At 63.0% G+C, this 18,530-nt stretch overlaps 1 protein-coding gene across 1 annotated transcript in view; it reads right to left on the bottom strand.

The window, feature by feature from the left end:
• Nucleotides 1–18,530, bottom strand: part of ARNT2 (aryl hydrocarbon receptor nuclear translocator 2) — a 146,024-nt gene that overhangs the window by 16,874 nt on the left and 110,620 nt on the right. The window contains 5 exon segments of the mRNA XM_042987902.1: nt 364–436; nt 8,247–8,398; nt 13,364–13,438; nt 15,567–15,701; nt 16,892–16,968. Of these exon segments, the coding sequence (XP_042843836.1) occupies nt 364–436; nt 8,247–8,398; nt 13,364–13,438; nt 15,567–15,701; nt 16,892–16,968 (512 nt within the window).

Below are 18,530 nucleotides of genomic sequence, written 5' to 3'. Positions count from 1 at the left end.
GGCCGGGAAGGGCACGGCTGACGCGGCTCAGAACTGCCTCTGTCGGTTTCCGCGTCTGCTGGTCCGGTCCTTGGGCTCACTTAGAGCCCCCGCAGCTCCCAATCGCCCCGGGACACTCCCCATACGGGCAGCTCGGGCCCTACTCGGCCGCCCAGTCCTCACGTGTCCTCTACCCTCCATGGCCCAGCCCTGCAGGAGGGTCCCAGGACACCCCAAGGGTGGGACCTGTGTCTCTGCACTCGGTGGGAGGACAGAGCACCAGGACCTGCTGGGCTGAGGGCGTCAAGCTAAGGGTTGAACTTAGCTCCCCGACCCTTGGCCCGGAGACAGCTCCAACTGGGAAAGAACCCTCCGGAAGTTCACCTGCGACAGGTCGTATGAGGACAGCCCATCTCTCTGGTGCACCTCCAACTCTGCCTGCTGCTGCTGGAGCTGCCTGCGGAACGAGAGGTCAACAGAGTCATGACAAGGTCATGACGTGGTGGCCGCGGGGCCGAACTAGAACCTTCCCCCAACCCAGAGGGACGGCGGGTGACACCCAACGGGCCTCTAAGTGGTTTTCAATTTTTACTTGTTTTAGTTTACGACTTTTTAAAGTTTATTTTGAGAGCGTGAGCAGGGGAGGGGCAGAGAGAGAGAGAGAGAGAGAGAGAGAGGGAGGGAGGGAGGGAGTCCCACGCAGGCTTCATGGGGTCAGCACAGAGGCTGACACAGGACTGGAACCCAAAAACTGTGAGATCGTGACCCGAGCCGACAACCAGAGTCGGACGCTTGACCAACTGACCCTCCCAGGCGCCCCTTGTGATTATTTTTAAATGCCCCAAATCAAGACTCCAAGCCCTGTATTTTAAGTTTAGGTTGCCAACATTTAGGAAATGCGTTTTGGTTAACGATTTCATGTCACGCAGGGTAAGAAGACACTACGTGAAAACAAACAGTTACGGCGAAGTTCCGATCAACACAGAAAGAAGAAACCCTTGGCCTGACAACCTGTAAGCTGGATGGGGGGGGGAGTGACCTCATGTCCCCCCCTCCAGCCCTCACACTGGACTCTCACAGCGTTACCTGACCTGACGCCCAGTACACAGAGGCTTCCCCGGGTGGTGGCCTCGCGGCCAGGACCTGACCTGATGCCCCCGGTCCCCACTCTGTGCTCTGCAGGTCCCCCCACTGCCCCGTTCGGGACAGAAAAGGACTCGTTACAGGAAATGGCCGCTTTACAAAGTTTCAGAAGGTGGAAACTGGGTTACGTTCCCGGGACAGTGAGCCTCACAGCTCAGAGCCTAACGATGGGGCAGGATGAGAGCGTCTTTTCCCAGTCCACACACGGCCAAGAACGCCAGGCGAACGTGGTTAGACTGCTGACCCGAACCACACGCCCAGGAGTCAGCCTAAGGGACACGGACAATTCAGGCACAAACGTACGTGTGACACGCACAGCACGTGTACGTTCACAGTAAGCAGGGAAACACTTTCAGCCTTAAATAAACAGGGTGAGTGCAAATTAGGACGAACCTGGAGGGCGATCAATTCTTCGACTACGAAGCGGGTAACAACACAGTTAGCACGGCGGCTTGCACAGAAAGTTCCGGCGCGGGGGAGATGCCCACGGTAGAGCTCCACACGGAGGACGCCGGTGCCCTCCGCGCGCCCCAGGGCCCTGCGCTCACCGCGACCTACGCTGAGCTCACGAAGGGAGCCGCCACAACTCCAAGTGGGTGGTTTCTGAACTCCCTTCACGGCGGAGCGCGCCGAGGCCCCGAGACGCCAGGCGTCTGCAGAAGAGAGACCGTGCCCTGGGGAGCGGGTGACGAAAGAGGGTTTAGGGCAGGGGCTATTTCACAGCGTAAGGGACACCCACCTGGGAGGTCCAGGAAGGCCTGGGCCGGCCACTGTGGGCGCCGGTGACCGGACCCGGTGGGCGAGGCCCGCCAGGAGCCCGGCCTCAGAGCCCAGTTGCCACCCCAGAGCAGGGGGGTGTCACCAAAGTCTTGCCCCACGGCCCCCCACCAGTCCCTCTACCGGCCCCCCAGCTGGAAGCTTGAGAGCAAGAAGCTCATGCTGTCCTGTCCACGGAGGCGAACGTCAGCCCGTCCCCGGCAAACAGGCCGGGCCACCAGACTGGCGGGCGGTGTAGACGGAGCGCGACTAGGTTGCCTCGGTCCACGTGCAGGCTGTTTGGGTCACACTGACCAAGAGCCCCCCCTCCCCCCCGCTTAGTGACCACTTCCGCTCCTGGGGGCAGAGTCAGCAGAGGCGGTGTGGTCCACAGCCCCCCACCGAGACGGAGACGGCACAGGTCGCTGCTGGTCTCTGTTTCCCCCTTTTCTCTTTTTTAGAGAGAGAGAGAGAGCAAGGGAGGGGCAGAGGGAGGAGGGGAGAGAATCCCACGCGGGCTCTGGGCTCAGCGCAGAGCCTGATGCGGGGCTCAAGCCCGGGAATCTGGGATCACGACCTGAGCCGAAATCAAGCGTCGACGCTCAGCCGAGTGAGCCGCCAGGCGCCCTCTCTGCTGGGGACCCGCCGCTTCTCCAGGCAGCCTGCCCCATCGCGGAGGGAAGCAATCACAACAAGTCTGTCCCCGAAACAGCCCAGACCTACTTCCTTCCAAGTCCCATTTTGAGTTCCCATCCTCCGGCCCAAGACACGGGACAAACTGAATTCTTCTCAGCAGCCAGACAGATGCACGTCTGAACCCCACTCACCTGCAGCCGTGCCCTTCACGTGGGCCTGGGCGTGTGTCCCCACCCCCCAACTGCCAAGGGAAGACCACGTAGAAGAGAGCCCCATTGGGGGACCAGTGACCAGCTTATTTAGAAGTTGCTCAGACCGGCCCCGTTCCAGGAAGCGTCCTAGACTGTCTACACCAGGCTCCGTGCTAGATAGGGGGAATGACGGGGCCAGCCCCACAGGGTCTGGGTGGTCACGGTGTGGACATTCTCCACGGGAGGACAGAGGAGTCCGCAAGCCCAGGGTGCTGACGTCAGAGACAGGACGCGGGAAGAAAGAACGCGCGGCTGGTCTCCAGACCCGGGTGCGAGAGCCCAGGGGAAAGGTGAGCCATAAAACGTGGGATTTCCCCCCAGGAGTCTGTAGCTGCACCCACAACACCAGGAAACAGCAGCACTAAAATCAGGTTTTTAAACAATTGCTATTTCAGAACATGGAAAAAGAATCAATCTAACGACCCGCAGAAACACCCTAACTGTCCGTATCGCCCTACTCGTCTCTTACGGTTCTGCCAATTCACGTGCACCCTGCGGGCCCCGGGGCAGCCGGGGCCTCTCCCTGCCTGCACTGCGGTGCCCCTGCGGTCTCCCCACTTCACAGACGCACACAGAGCCTCAAGGTCTGCGTGGCCTCCCTGCGCCAGGGACGTTGGGATGCCGTCGATCACGTGTGACACTCCCCGGACAGAGCAAGCGAGCAGCCACGAGGGGGGCCGTCGGACCTCTGGGAGAACCGGGATCTGGTGAGGAGGCACGGGGGCTCCACGGGCTCGGCCGACCCGGGTGGGGCTACCAGTGCCCCCCACGGGCGGGGTGCCGTCTGCATGCCCGTGGGGAAGGACTCCGAATGCCCCTCACGGGGTCCGTGGCTGCCTCCGTCCAGAAGCAGGGGCGTGTTCTATGGAGAGGGCTCCTCGGGGCGGGACGGAAGGCAGGGGGAGCTGCTCGGCAAAGAGGAGGGACGTCCCCTGAGACGGGGCGGGGGCCTCATCAGGGCACAGGGGAAGAGGCAGGGAGGGAGGACGTGAGTCCCAGGAGAGACGCTGTGGGGCCCTCTTCTCCACCAGGCTGTCTGCAGCAGGTGCGCAGGAGGGCGGGACGCAGGACGAGCCCCAGGCCGGGGCCCTAAGCTCTGCAGAGGCGAGGTCGGCCCCTTGCTCTCGCTCCCCGCTCCCACCCCCACTCCTGCCCCCGGGACACAGGGCGGTTAAGGACCTTTCCGCGGAGTCTGCTGCTGCTGGCCGAGCCCAGCCAGAGGCAGGAACACGGGGAGGGCCGGAGGGCTGGCGGTCGTCACTGCTCTCTGCTGCCCACGGCGAACAGCTCCCGCCGTCGCCGCCCAGGGAGGGCCGCTCTGTCCCCTTGGCTGTCAGCTCCTCCCGCCGGCGGTCTCCTCCCCTCTGTCCCCAAAGGGCTTTCAAGAGCAACACGTGGGGCCGCACCCCGCGGGGACATGCGTCCTGTTGTGTCGGGGCAGCCGGACTCAGACCCAGAGATCACACCTCTGCGGGGGAGGGAGGGAATCAAAAGCCCTCAACGTGACCAAGTTTACCCTATTGCAACTAGACCGTCTCAGATACGGGAGAGAATGAGGGAGCGTGCTGTTTCTGCAGCACAGATCGACTCCCGTTTGCAAGCAGGAGGCCACACGGCCCAGGGACAGAGAGGAGGTCACACGGCCCGGGGACAGAGGGCAGGAGGTCACTTGGCCTGGGGACAGAGAGCAGGAGGTCACACGGCCCGGGGACAGAGGGCAGGAGGTCACACGGCCCGGGGACAGAGAACAGGCGGTCACACGGCCCGGGGACAGAGAGCAGGAGGTCACTCGGCCCGGGGACAGAGAGCAGGAGGCCACACGGCCCGAGGACAGAGAGCAGGAGGCCACACGGCCCGGGGACAGAGAGCAGGAGGCCACTCGGCCCGGGGACAGAGAGCAGGAGGTCACACGGCCTGGGGTCAGAGAGCAGGAGGCCACACGGCCCGGGGACAGAGGGCAGGAGGCCACACGGCCTGGGGACAGAGAGCAGGAGGTCACTCGGCCCGGGGACAGAGAGCAGGAGGCCACACGGCCCGGGGACAGAGAGCAGGAGGTCACACGGCCCGGGGACAGAGAACAGTAGGCCACACGGCCCGGGGACAGAAGACAGGCGGCCACACGGCCCGGGGACAGAGGGCAGGAGGCCACACGGCCTGGGGACAGAGAGCAGGAGGCCACACGGCCTGGGGACAGAGAACAGTAGGTCACACGGCCTGGGGTCAGAGGGCAGGAGGTCACTCAGCCTGGGGACAGAAGGCAGGAGGCCACACGGCCTGGGGTCAGAGGGCAGGAGGTCACACGGCCTGGGGACAGAGGGCAGGAGGTCACATGGCCTGGGGACAGAGGGCAGGAGGTCACACGGCCCGGGGTCAGAGGGCAGGAGGCTACACGGCCCGGGGACAGAGTGCAGGAGGTCACTCGGCCCGGGGACAGAGAGCAGGAGACCACACGGCCCGGGGACAGAGAGCAGGAGGTCACACGGCCCGGGGACAGAGGGCAGGAGGCCACACGGCCTGGGGACAGAGAACAGTAGGTCACATGGCCTGGGGTCAGAGGGCAGGAGGTCACACGGCCTGGGGACAGAGGGCAGGAGGTCACACGGCCTGGGGACAGAGGGCAGGAGGTCACTCGGCCCGGGGACAGAGAGCAGGAGGCCACACGGCCCGGGGACAGAGAGCAGGAGGTCACACGGCCCGGGGACAGAGGGCAGGAGGCCACACGGCCTGGGGACAGAGAGCAGGAGGTCACTCGGCCCGGGGACAGAGAGCAGGAGGTCACTCGGCCCGGGGTCAGAGAGCAGGAGGCCACACGGCCCGGGGACAGAGTGCAGGAGGTCACTCGGCCCGGGGACAGAGAGCAGGAGACCACACGGCCCGGGGACAGAGAGCAGGAGGTCACACGGCCCGGGGACAGAGGGCAGGAGGCCACACGGCCTGGGGACAGAGAACAGTAGGTCACACGGCCTGGGGTCAGAGGGCAGGAGGTCACACGGCCTGGGGACAGAGGGCAGGAGGTCACATGGCCTGGGGACAGAGGGCAGGAGGTCACTCGGCCCGGGGACAGAGAGCAGGAGGCCACATGGCCCGGGGACAGAGAGCAGGAGGTCACACGGCCCGGGGACAGAGGGCAGGAGGCCACACGGCCTGGGGACAGAGAGCAGGAGGTCACTCGGCCCGGGGACAGAGAGCAGGAGGTCACTCGGCCCGGGGTCAGAGAGCAGGAGGCCACACGGCCCGGGGACAGAGGGCAGGAGGCCACACGGCCTGGGGACAGAGAGCAGGAGGTCACTCGGCCCGGGGACAGAGGGCAGGAGGTCACACGGCCCGGGGACAGAGGGCAGGAGGTCACTCGGCCCGGGGACAGAGGGCAGGAGGTCACTCGGCCCGGGGACAGAGGGCAGGAGGCCACACGGCCCGGGGACAGAGAGCAGGAGGTCACACGGCCCGGGGACAGAGAGCAGGAGGTCACTCGGCCCGGGGACAGAGAGCAGGAGGTCACTCGGCCCGGGGTCAGAGAGCAGGAGGCCACACGGCCCGGGGACAGAGGGCAGGAGGCCACACGGCCCGGGGACAGAGAGCAGGAGGTCACTCGGCCCGGGGACAGAGAGCAGGAGGTCACTCGGCCCGGGGACAGAGAACAGGAGGCCACACGGCCCGGGGACAGAGAGCAGGAGGTCACACGGCCTGGGGTCAGAGGGCAGGAGGTCACTCGGCCCGGGGACAGAGGGCATTGAGAGCGAGTTGCTGACACCAGTCCCCCCCCGGTCCCCCGCCCCCTCCGTCCCCGTGGCTGCAGAGAAAGCCAGACAGAAGTGGGAGCAAATGCCAGGTTGTGAGGGGTTACGACGGCATGGACGGCCAAGGGGGGCTCCCGACAGAGAGCTGGGCAGAGAAAGTTCTGGAAGACCAGAAAGCCCGGGGTCTTCAATGTTCAGGAAGCGGGTGCCCGTCCGAGAGTCTCAGGAAGAGCCCGTGGCAGGGGAGGACAAGGAGTGTGGCCCCCGGGAGACAGAGCATGCGCTGGGAGGGCCCCGGAGGGGGAAGGAGCGGGAGGAGAGGAGGGGACGCTGAGCCCCTCGGTCCCTCCAACGGGAGGAGGTTCGTGCACGGGCCCTGCTTCTCGGTTCACCGCCAGGCAGGAAGCAGCCGGGAGGAGCCAGCAGGACGGCTCACGCCAGGGCCCCAGAGCGGACGGCGGGCAGGTGGCAGAGGGGATCCCGCGGCCCCAACACCGTCTGCGGCAACTGAGGCGGGCCCCACCCCACCGACCGGGCCCGCTCCGCCTCGCTGTCCCGCCCGCCTGCTTCACACACGCCGGCTGCACGCGGGACCCGAGGTCACCGGACAGACGTGCCGGGCGGAGGCCACGCGGAAACCCAGGTCAGCCGCCCGGAGGGACCTCGGGCGGGTGGCCCGGCCCGGCCGGCTCCGTGCCTTGTGGGCGAGGAGCGGGGCTGAGGCTGAGGCACAGGCACGGGGTGGGGCTTCCCCGGAAGGACGCCCCAAGGGGTCTCCGAGGGGAACGCCCCAATCCAGGGAGCCGGCAGGGGACACAAGGGGCCAGAGCACTGAGCGAGGGAGCCAGGAGGCCACGGCCACTGCCTGGGGGCGGCATCACCGGGACGGCCGTCAGGAGCTGGAGGGGGGAGCAGACACCACCAGCTCAGTGCGGAGCCGGGGAAAATGGGACAGGGGTGCCACTGGCCAGCGCGGGCACTCAGGGACTGTTCCCCCCCTGCCAGCTCACCCCGCGCCCCTGCTGTAGTGCCCGCAGACGCTGGGACCGCCCTGGCCTTTGTTCACGCTGCTTCTTTGACCTTGCATTTCCTCGAGAATAACAGGGAGGAGGCATGACCTGGTCCCGGCCGGGAGCCCGGCCCCACTGACTCCCCGCAGCAACCCAGGGGAGAGGCATTATCGCCCCATTGCACAGACGGGAAAGCGAGGGCTGCGAAGTAACGTGACACCCAACTCGAGGTACAGGAAGCCGGGTGTCCAGACCGGGGCCCAGGTGTGCATGCCAAGGCGCGTGGGGTACAGGGTGAAGCCGGGGGTGGTCCGGGGACTGCGGAGCCTTGAGCAGGAGTGTCCCTGCAGCGCCACCCCCAGCCCCCTGCCCCGGGGCCCTGGAGCTGCCAGGGCCTTAGCCTCGCTCCCCCACCCGGCTTCAGAAGGGCCCGGAAACCAGGCACAGGCGGCTGGCGCACCAGGCAGGGAACCAGGGAGGCCTGGGGAGCAGGGCACCGGAATTGAGGCCGAGAAGCAGGGCTGCCAGGAGCAGGGAACGTCCCTCGGCCTTGGAGGGAAGGGGGACGGAAGCATGGCGGTGGCAGAGGAGGCAGTGAGGGGCCCACAGGGACCGACCGCCCGCTGCAGGGGCGGGGAGCCTATGGGGGGGAAAGGGCCCGGGGTAAGGTCACCAGCCCTCGACTCGGGGAGGGCACCCGGACCCAGCAGGGCTGGGGCGTGGCGAGCACGTACTTGACGTTGGTGTTGGTGCAGATGACGTACTCTATCTCGTCGGAGTAGGGGTTCTGGAACGTGAAGCTGCTGGTGCGGATCAACAGCCACTCCCGGTTCTTGGTGCGGAGCCGGTACATGACCGACAGCACCTGGCCCTTCAGTTTGACCACCTGAGGAAACATTCGGAGGAGGAAGGAAGTCAGGGGGAGGCAGGGCTCAGAACAGGGCGCCGCGGCAAAGACAGCCCGAGGGGACGGCCAGAGAGCAAGGCTGGGCCGAGGGGGCCTCTCCCCCTGAAGCAGGCACTGTCCTCTGTCACGTTCTCTGAAACACCTGTTTTCTACCAGGACTTCTCAGCTCTTCCAAATCGGGCCATAAAACTCTATGAGCCAAGTGTTTCCCTTTTCGCCTGGGCTGCTAGGGTACTCTGGGTTTGCAACTGGTACCCCGTCCCCGCCCCACCCCCCCCAAGAAATGATCTCACTCGGGTGTAGAGTTACATCATAGCAGTGGATTTATTGCTTCCCACCTCGCATTACAAAAATCCTTAAGCTCCGTTTAACGCTGCTAATCGGGTCAGGTATACCCTCCGGGAGGAAGGGTAACGAAACGATAAATTCATGTGCATTATCTGTGCGCGCGCGGACCTGTTACTGCTTTTACGCTGCGGCACGGCTTCCAAACTACCTGCAAACGCACGTCCTCACAGGAGGCCGGTAAGGTGGGTCTCACTCTGGGTAGGGCTTTAATACCGAGTCTCGGACAAGTTAAGTAAGCTGCCGGAGATCAGACGACTCTGGGGGAGAAGCTCGGCCGGGAAGCAAGGTCTTACTGCCAAACCACGAGTGCCCGCTCCTGTGCTCCGTGTACACGCACAATGTGTGCACAAGCAGAGACACAGGGCTGTGAGCGTGCTCACATGGCCCTTGCTACCAGCTCCCACGGCTACGGCATAAACAGGAGAAAGCCCAGGAACAAAGCCAGGCGGACGGGCATGCCTCTCTGCAGGCCTGTGTCCCCAGATCCTGGGGCTGGTCGGGACAGAGAAGGCTCTGGACCCGGGGAAGCCGGGCTGGCTTGACCACGAGACCAGAGTGTGATCAGAGATGAGAACGGGGACCTGGTCCCAGGGTCGCAGAGGGCCCGGCCCCTCTTCCTTAACTGCCCTCACTTGTACTTTATTCCTGGTTGGATGTCTGTGCACAGCCTGGGGACAGGGACCTCTTGGTGACCTGAGTCCCCCCCCCCCGCCCCAGCCCTGCCCTCGCACAGAGCCGGCACATCATCTGAACTTCCTTGATGGGTCTGTTGGCCCCACGCCCTGGGCTGATGCGCCTGAGCGACCACCCCTGGGGAACCCAGACGAATGAAACCTGAGAGGGCTGGACGCCCTGGTGGGAAACCCTGAGTGATCCAGAAACCAGACCAATGTCCAGGGGGGCGGTGACCCTTCCTGGCACCGAGCTCGAGGAGGCGGACGCGGGGTCAGGCAAGACCCCGACCCTCAGGGGTCACTGCCCGTCAGCAGGTCCCAGCAGGAAGCTGGCTCTTTCCCCATAGGACCACAGGTCAAGGCCACTTGCCCCAGAGGCCGGCACACTGAGGGGGTCCCGTGGGAGACTCTCTGAATCTGCACAGAACACGGGGAAGAGGGCAGCCACCTCCTACGTGTTGAGCCCCGGGTCGTGGCTCCCTGAGGCAGCTGCTGTGCGTCTCCTAACCAAATGCCCGAGATGGGGGGAGAGGTTTTAGCTCCACGGAACAAACACCAGCCAAGGCACCGCCCGGGTGCAAAGCCGGAGAAGGAGCGGAGGGAGGGCGCCGGCAGCCCCCGCCCTCCCCGGGGCCAAGTTCCTGGCTCGGCCTGTGACACCAGCCACCTCGCGTGGCCCTCACGACAGCACCGCGTGGATCTGGACAGTGAGCCCCAAAGGAGTTAAACATCCCGCCAGGGCCTGACGGAGCAGCGCGGAGGCAGGAGGGGGTCCCGGATCCCCCGGCCCCCACCGCCCGCTGTGTCTTCATGACCCTCTGAGGCCGAGGCAGAGCCCCTGTCCCAGGACAGGTACGTCAGCGGCGGTAACCAGACCCAGCAGGCCGAGTCGCGTCTCAAAACCGTAGGCTCAGGAGGCACGGGGTCGCCAGGACGCCGTGGGGTCCATGGAGGGTTCCTGGACGGAGACAGGGCTGGGCTCCCGGACGTACAGCATCGACGTGCACGCTGAGTCCGGCTGCCAGGCTCGCACGGACCACACAGGCCGGCCACAGCCCCGCCACCCCGCACTCGGTGCTCCACCGGGCACGGCGAGCAAGCGGACAGCAGAGGGGGCTGGGGTCCTGGCCCCGGGTCTCTCGGGGTCCCACACTTCCGCCTGACCTCTGGGGACCTGTAACCCGGCGAGGGTCCGAGAGCAGAGCCAAGGGCAGACGCAGCTTGGGGGCCCCTGCGTCGGGCGCCTCCCCAAACCCAAACCGCTCAGGAACCTGGCGGCCCCCTGAGGTCTCACGTCCGGGCCGCTCACACACTTCGGTTTAAATCCAGAGTTCCAGGGCGGACCGTGGGCTGACACAGCCCCCTCTGCGCTTCTGGAAAAACCAGCCGCTTCCTTCGATCAACATCTGTCCCCCAGCCCGGCCGCCAGTGGCCACAGCCCAAAGAACACATTCGAGGGGCCGAGGCCAGCGCTCCAGGACGTCCCCGTGGCCGCCCGGCTGTGGCATGCCGAGCGGTGACCGCAGGGCCGCCGGCCCTCAGGTGTGGCTCGGGCTTCGCCTCCTGCCTGCACGGTGAGCTGGTCGCTCCCGGGGCGAGCGGTCCGTAAGCAGGTGCCGCGCGGGGTCGGGTGTTACATTCCTCCTGTTTCTGCCCCCAAACCACCGGCTTCCGGCAGCATCCGCGGGGTCATGTCAGCCTGCTGTCGGACGGAGAGGCCTGGGTGCGATGTGGTGACAGGCAGGACGGGCTGGCAATGGCGGCCTCACCCCCCGGTTAGCGCCGTGCTGTGTGACTTGGGGCCAGCGGCCGAAGCTCTCTGAGTCCTGGCGTCCGCCCTGAAAAGTGGGGCTGCCTACACACCCCGTGGGCTGACGATTACCTTAGATCGTGTGCGACAAGGGCTATGTCACTAACCGGGCAGGGAGGCTCTGTGGCCACAGACCCGGAAAAGGGAAGCAGACCCAGCGCGAGGTGTAGAACGATCTCCACGGATTCGGCGAACACGTCTCATGAGGACGACTCGGGCAACACGCTTCAGCCTCTCCTCTCACGTGTTCCCGGAATGAAAGTCACTTGCCATGGGTCGCGGTCCATTCAGACTTTATCAAGAGCCACCCACCCAGGAGGAAGCTCCACCTCCGTGGTGGACGTGATGGTGACACGCACAGACGTGGAGCCCGACCACAGGAAGCTTATGTTTCAGAGAGGGAATGGGGGGAAGGCAATCAGGGGACAAATAGATAAAACAATTACCAACTGGATCAACTGTTGTGGAGGAAAAACGAGGGCAGAGAAGGAGGGTGGGGGCTTTCTTGGGTGGCATGGTGGCCGTTGACCACACCTCTGAGAGGACAGGAGTTAAAGCCTAATCAGTAAGAAGACCTCGGTCCTGGGAAGAGTGCGGGAACAGCATTCTAGTCGGAGGGAGCATGTGCAAAGGCCCTGAGGTGGGGAACAGCACCCGAAGACCCATGTGACCACGTGGCGTGAGCCCGTGAGGATAAGACACATGGGGCAAGGGTCACACTGAGCCTGCGACCGTGGCACGGAGCTCGGATCTGATTCTGGGTGTGCTGGAAAGCCACCGGCACGGGTAAGTAAGGCCACGGCAAAGCCTGATTTGCGTCTTCAGCGGTGTGGAGCGGGCGGGAGTAGAGCGGGGAGACCGGCAAGGCTGCGGCCGCAATGGAGAGAGTGAGAGCGGGTGGGGACGGGGGTGCTGGTCGAGGCGGGCAGGAAGGAGCGGAGGGAGAGGGGACAGCTGTGCACACGTCCCGGGGGAACAGGACGTGAGTGCTGGGTGTGGCAGCAAAGCCAGAGCAGGGAGGACGCTGTCTGGGTTCCTGGCCTGTGCAGGCGGGGCCACGGCGGTGCAGGGGGGCGGGCTCGGAGAGCCCGAGGGCTGTGGGCGCGGTGCAGGGGCGTGCGAGGTGCCTGGGCGCCCACAGTCGGTGCTGTCACCTGGACAAAGTCGCTGGGGAGACGCTATGGGGACAGCAAGAGGGAAGGCAGGCAAGGGCCCAGCTCTTGGAGAAGCAGGATCCGGCGGTGTCTGCGAGGAGTGGGGGGGGGGAGGGGGAGCCGAGACCTGCCCGACGGCGACACGGGCGTGAATGGAGCGGTGTTTCGGCGGTGGACGCGGCGAGCGGCCATTCCCCCTAAAGAAGGAACTCAAAGGCCCTCATCCTGGAAAACCCGCGGTTTCCCTTCCTGGGCTGGGACGCCCGCGGCCTGGGAGGAGGAACCTCTTCCCGGCCGCCACGGCTGAGCGCTGGGACACCTGGCTCCCACGCATCCACCCTGTGGTCTCAGGAGCCCCTGCTCCCGAGTGGCCCTCTCCTGTCCCCAGATGTGCCCGCGACTGTGCAGAAGCGGCCAGCAAGTTGAGGGCGCAGGTCTCCCGCGGAGCCCGGGCCCCACCGGAGCAGGTGCTCAGCCCCAGGCAGCGGACGGCGGGCCCGCGAGGGGGCGCCTTCCTCCCAGGCTCCCAGAGCGTCCTGAGTCTGTCTCCCCCGCCCTGCCCCTCCCGGGGCGTCAGCAGGCCGTCAGGGGTGTCCTGAGGCCCCTCCCCACCCCGCACCCCTCACCTGGACGTCCAGCTCCCAGGGCACCCCCTCCAGGCAGGTGCCCCCACATTTGCCTTCCTTGCACCCCGGCCGCCAAAACCGTCTCGAATATGCTGCCCCGCGTACACTCTCGTCGGGGACTCGGGCGGGGGTGGGGGCCTGAACGCCTCACGTGGCCTCGGCAGCCTTCACCCCGGCCCCCCGCCTCCCTGCACATTATTAGCCTCTCTGTCCTCTGCCCTTCTGCCAGTCACGGCTCCCGGCTGGGTCCGCCCTCCCCACTGGACCTGCCCGGCAGGTGCGGGGACGAACGGGTACCCGGGCCGCATGTCAGCAGCCGGCTCTGGCGGTACCTGCTGGAAGCTCTCGCGCAGGTGGCTCTGATCCTCTGAGTGGCAGAATTCCAAAATGTCCTTTCCGAGGAGATCCTGAATAAAGAGACAAGCGTGAAGAACCCCGCCCCCCACGACTGACGCACGACTGCAGAAGCATCCGTCTGCATCCCCTTCTGCCCTGTCCCTCCGCTCACCGCGTCGTAAGGGGGACAGTGGACGCGGGGGGCCCCCCCCCCGTGCCCACCTCTGTCCCTCTGCACGCTCGGCACCCCTTCCGCATCTGGCTCAGGCCCTCCGTCAGCAGCCCCAGTGCGATGTTACTGGTTCGCCTTGGAGAGGCAAACTGTAATAAACACGCTTTAAAACATTTAAAAATGTTTTAAAAACTTGAGGGACGTCTGCATGGCTCAGTCGGCGAAGCGTCCGACTTCGGCTCAGGTCATGATCTCGAGGTTCGTGGGTTCGAGTCCCTTGTTGGGCTGTGTGCTGACGGCTCGGAGCCTGGAGCCTGCTTCCGATTCTGTGCCTCCCTCTCTCTCTGCCCCTCCCCTGCTCGTGCTCTCTCTCTCTCTCAAAAATAAATGTTTAAAAAAAGCATGAAAAGAAAGCAAATGGCAGGGCAAGGACGGATGTGCTGCCTACGGAAACGGGAACTGTTCTGGTGTGGACAGCGGCACTCTCTCGTGGCCGCACGCACGCTGGAGTGTGAGATAACTGCACTTGTGAAGGCTGTTTACCGTCTACCTTCACCGTCTGCCTTGTATCCAAAGGACCCAGCACCGACCCGAGACCAAAGCGTGTTTTGCCGCAAAACCAGCCAGTGGAAGACGAGCCGTCGCAAGGCAGCTCCTGTGTGTTGTGGGAAAGTGGTCCAGCTGGACGTGGGACGTGTCGTAGACGGCAAAGGACGGAAGCTAATCCACTGATGGGAACCCGAACCAGCAAGTGGCCTCAGCGGGAGCTGGCGGGGGGAGGAAGTCCGCTCTGCGTGCCAAGAGGCATCTAGATGCTCCTGGAAGGTGCCGGCGGGTGCACGGGTCTGGCTAGGCACATGCCGCCGTCCGAGGTTACGGGGAATTTGGGGACCAGTTCATTTCCTCCCTGGATTCCACCCAAGAACCTCAAGTTTGCAAGAATCTGGAGATGGAGGTTGGTCCGAATGGTTCCCGTATTTGAATTTGGTTGGTGGCTCTAAAATCACAGGTAAGCGAAAGACCCACACCGGCGTATCCCAGATTTCGTTCCTAGAACAGAGGTCTTCTTCTTTCTTCTTTTAAATGCTTTTTCTTTCGGGAGACATTACAATCCATAGAAAAGTCCTTTACCTAGATTGTCACGTCTGCGGTTTTCACTTTCTCTTGCACGTATGGAAACATAAGTACACGAATGAGAAATATGAAAATATGTGAAGCGAAACATCTTTCATACGTACACACACACCCTGGAAAAGTTCTTATTAAATCATCTGGAAGCAGCAGACAGAATGACACCTGTCCTAAAGTATGTATCTCAAAAAATGGCATCTGACAAAAAAATGAATATTCCATAGGACACCTAAAAACCCCACTGATACTCCACACATATTAATATTTCTTCAGTTATCTCCCAGACGTCTTTCTGGCTACGTGTCTCCAGCCTGGGGCCCCACGGAAGGCTCTCCCACTGCAGACTGTGACGTTTTGTATTTGGGCTCTCTTAACCTAGAATAACTCCTCCTGCCTTTCTGTGTCTCTTGTGACGCTGATATTTCTTAAAAACGGTCTGGGACAAAGATCGGACAATATGCTCCTGTAACAAAAGGTCCCCAGTACGTTTCAGTAACAAGGGATTAGGCAAAATTAGGTGAACGTCTTTCCTCAAGGCTTCTCAGTCCTGACACTGAGAATATGTTTTTGTTAAGTTCCCAAGAAGGAGATGTCCTGTTTCGTGATCATCCGAGAGCCCCTTTTCCCTAGAGCATCTTGACTCTGGTTTGTGAAAACTCAGCCAGACGGACGGGATGGCGAGGGCCAGAAGCGAAGGGTTAATTTTAAGCCGTGCAGCCGGCCGTGTGCAACGCCTTCCTTGCTTTGGAAGGACATCCCTCTCTCCTGGCAGGAATATGGATTTCTATGCCGTGTTCCCTACACCGTCGTCCTGCTGAATCTCGAACAAAGGACAGAAGGGCTTTTCAAGTAAAGGTGAATCTCTAGCCACCCGCCACGGGCCCCGAGCTACGTACCTGGGGTTGGTAGCCAACCACGCTGATGCACCGGGGGTCCACGAACGTGATGACCCCATCAGAGCTGTGTCGGGATAAGAACTCCGTGGGCACCGACACCCCGCTCATGTCCATGCACACGGGAGAGCTGGTCACCTGCAAGGAGGGATCCGCACTGAGGTGGTCTTGACAGAGACAGGGACAGGGGCAGGAGAGGCAGAGACTAGGAACAACCCACGGGGAGTTAATGTCACAGATGCTTCTGTGTCATCAGTACAGCGGGTCTGAAATGTTCAAAGGGGCGCCTGGGTGGCTCAGTTGGCTGAACGCCCGACTTTGGCTCAGGTCACGATCTCGTGGTCGGTGGGTTCGAGCCCCATGTCGGGCTCTGTGCTGACAGCTTGGAGCCTGCAGCCTGCTTCGGATTCTGGGTCTCCCTCTCTCTCTCTCTCTCTGCCCCTCCCCCACTCACACTCTGTCTTTCTCTCTCAAAAATAAATAAATGTTAAAAAAATTTTTTTTTTATATCTCATGTCTTTGCCTCTTCCTCTAAAGAGGAAAATTCTAGGGGCTCCTGGGTGGCTCAGTCGGTTGAGAGTCTGGCTTCAGCTCAGGTTATGATCTCGAAGTTCGTGAGTTCGAGCCCCACGTCGGGCTCTGTGCTGACAGCTCAGAGCCTGGAGCCTGCTTCGGATTCTGGGTCTCCCTCTCTCTCTGCCTCTCCCCCACTCATGCTCTGTCTGTCTCTCTCTCTCAAAAATAAATAAACATTAAAAAAAAAATTTAACATTCAAAGCGTCCTGGCCTCGCCTTCGACTAATTGTACGCTTGGGCCACCTTACGTTCTGAGCCTCAGTTTCCCCACCGGCCAGTGGGAACAACGAACCCCCTGCGATCTCACAGGGTATGCAGCTGGTGCTCAGAGGTGTTCCTACTCTTCCCTTCCCCACCTTCCCCTGACTCAGGATGGCAAATGGCTGTACGGGATGGGTCAGATGTTTGGACAGTAGACGCTTGTGGAGCGAATGTTTGCAAGGCTTCACTCTCCACCCCCCCCACCACTGTGAGGAATAAGCAATGCTTATCACACGTGGATACGTGAATGACGCCTCTCAACCACGTGTCTGAAGGCGGTGAGACCTGGGAGCCAGGAGCGCGACAGGCTAGCGTCCCCCGAGCCACGTCTACTGTGGCCCGCGGTCGCCGGCAGGGGCTGGCGTCCTGCCGTCCCTGCTCTCTCCCACCTCCAGCCTCCGCCCTGCCCGGCGAGGGGCCCGGAGCCCTGAGGACGCTGGGCTCGCAGGGCTGGGGGCAGTCACCCACCCGCTCCTGCTGTCCTCCCTCACCTGGAGTCTTCCGATGGCCACGAGGCAGTACTTGCTGCCCTGCCCCACGTCCGCGTCCTCCTCAGGTATAGTCATCCCTGAAACGAGACAAGCCGGGCTCGTCCACGCCTGCCCAAGGCGGATGGAAAGGGGCAGAAGCGCCCAGGCACGTACGAGTGGAGCCAAAAGTACAGATACGCGTGGGCCACCCAGGGTCTGGGGAGGCGGCAGTGAAGGGACCCGCCCGGCCGGCGTCTCCGGTGGCCTCCCGGGGCCTCACACCTGCGTCTGTGGGTGACACGCAAGATCGTGAGGAAGATGAAGTGCAAAGTATCCATTTGGACATTTGCAAACTTGGCCAGGACGTCCAGCTATAAAAGAAACCTCGGGAAGAAGCACAAGTGGGCATTTCTGGTGCCGTAAACGTTTCATTTGCACAGACTCGAAAGGACAAAAGGGGATGGTTACCGAGCGCTGAGAACCAGAGCTCTCTGGGGCGCCCGGCTGGCTCAGTCGCCGGGGCATCATTAGACTCCGGATCTCGGGGCTGCGAGTTCGAGCCCCACGTTGGGCGCGGGGATCGCCTAAAAATAAAATCCTTAAACAACAAACAAAACCGCGGTGCTCTGGAGAGGCAGGACCTGGTTCAAACAACCCTCGTTGTTCTCTGGTCGGAAAAGAGTCTTCTGCCCCGTCCGGCGGGGGTCTGGCAACGCGCGTCGCTCGTGCTGCAAGGTTCCCGCCTTAGTGAAGCAAGCGAGCGTCTCTTACGCCGCGCAGCTTATCATAAATACCGCCACACTGGTCACCCCAAAGCTTCCGGGGACGCGACCCCACAAGTACGGGGACAGCCCCTCACCGCCGAGCGCGGCTCTGAGAGCCAGAGAAGCGTCGCTCCGTTCCCAGCGTTCCGTCCCATCCGCTCCCGCAGGTAGCCGGTCTCTGAAGTTTCTGCTTCACCCCTGCTGTGTTCCTCTCCCACCCAAAGGAGCAGGTAGACGCGTCGTTTTCTTACCTCCTCTCCTTTGGACCAGGAAGAGAAGTGTACCTCAGACACTCCCGGGCTTTCGCTCACCTCACCGGACAGCAGGTCCCGGAACGCACGCCCTCGTTATTCCCAGGTTGCAGGTCCCGGGGCTCATCGACCACTTGCCCGCGTGCGAACGTGCAGGTGTTTCTCATGCTGGGCAATGTCAACGCCTCAAAGAACCACCTTGTGCTCGTGCGTCTTCCGGCAACTGCGAGGAAGTGCGCCTGCAAATTCGCCCAGGGGACACCCGTCCCAGGGACTGCCAGGTGCAGGGCAGGTGCCGTCGTAGGCCTGGGTGTTGCCAAATTTCCCCCGGGAGGGGCGTGCCGACGAGCGTTCCCACAACGTGTCCGAGAGGCCTGCGTCCCCCCAGTCTCGGCCAGCGGAGCGTGCCGTCACATACGTGTGAGGACCAGTTTTGGATCCTGCCCTTCCGTGAATTATCTGTTCTGTCTCTTCCCCATTTTCCTACTGGGATTTTGGTCCTTTGACTCTCAATTTTCTCTTGAATGTTTATTTATTTTGGAGAGAGAGAGAGTCCAAGCAGGGGAGGGGCAGAGAGGGAGGGAGACACAGAATCCGAAGCAGGCTCCAGGCTCCGAGCTGTCAGCACAGAGCCCGACGCGGGGC

This window comes from Panthera tigris, chromosome B3 (genome assembly GCF_018350195.1).
Source record: "Panthera tigris isolate Pti1 chromosome B3, P.tigris_Pti1_mat1.1, whole genome shotgun sequence".
Classification (NCBI taxonomy): Eukaryota; Metazoa; Chordata; class Mammalia; order Carnivora; family Felidae; genus Panthera; species Panthera tigris.
This window is presented reverse-complemented; position numbering and strand designations above follow the sequence as displayed.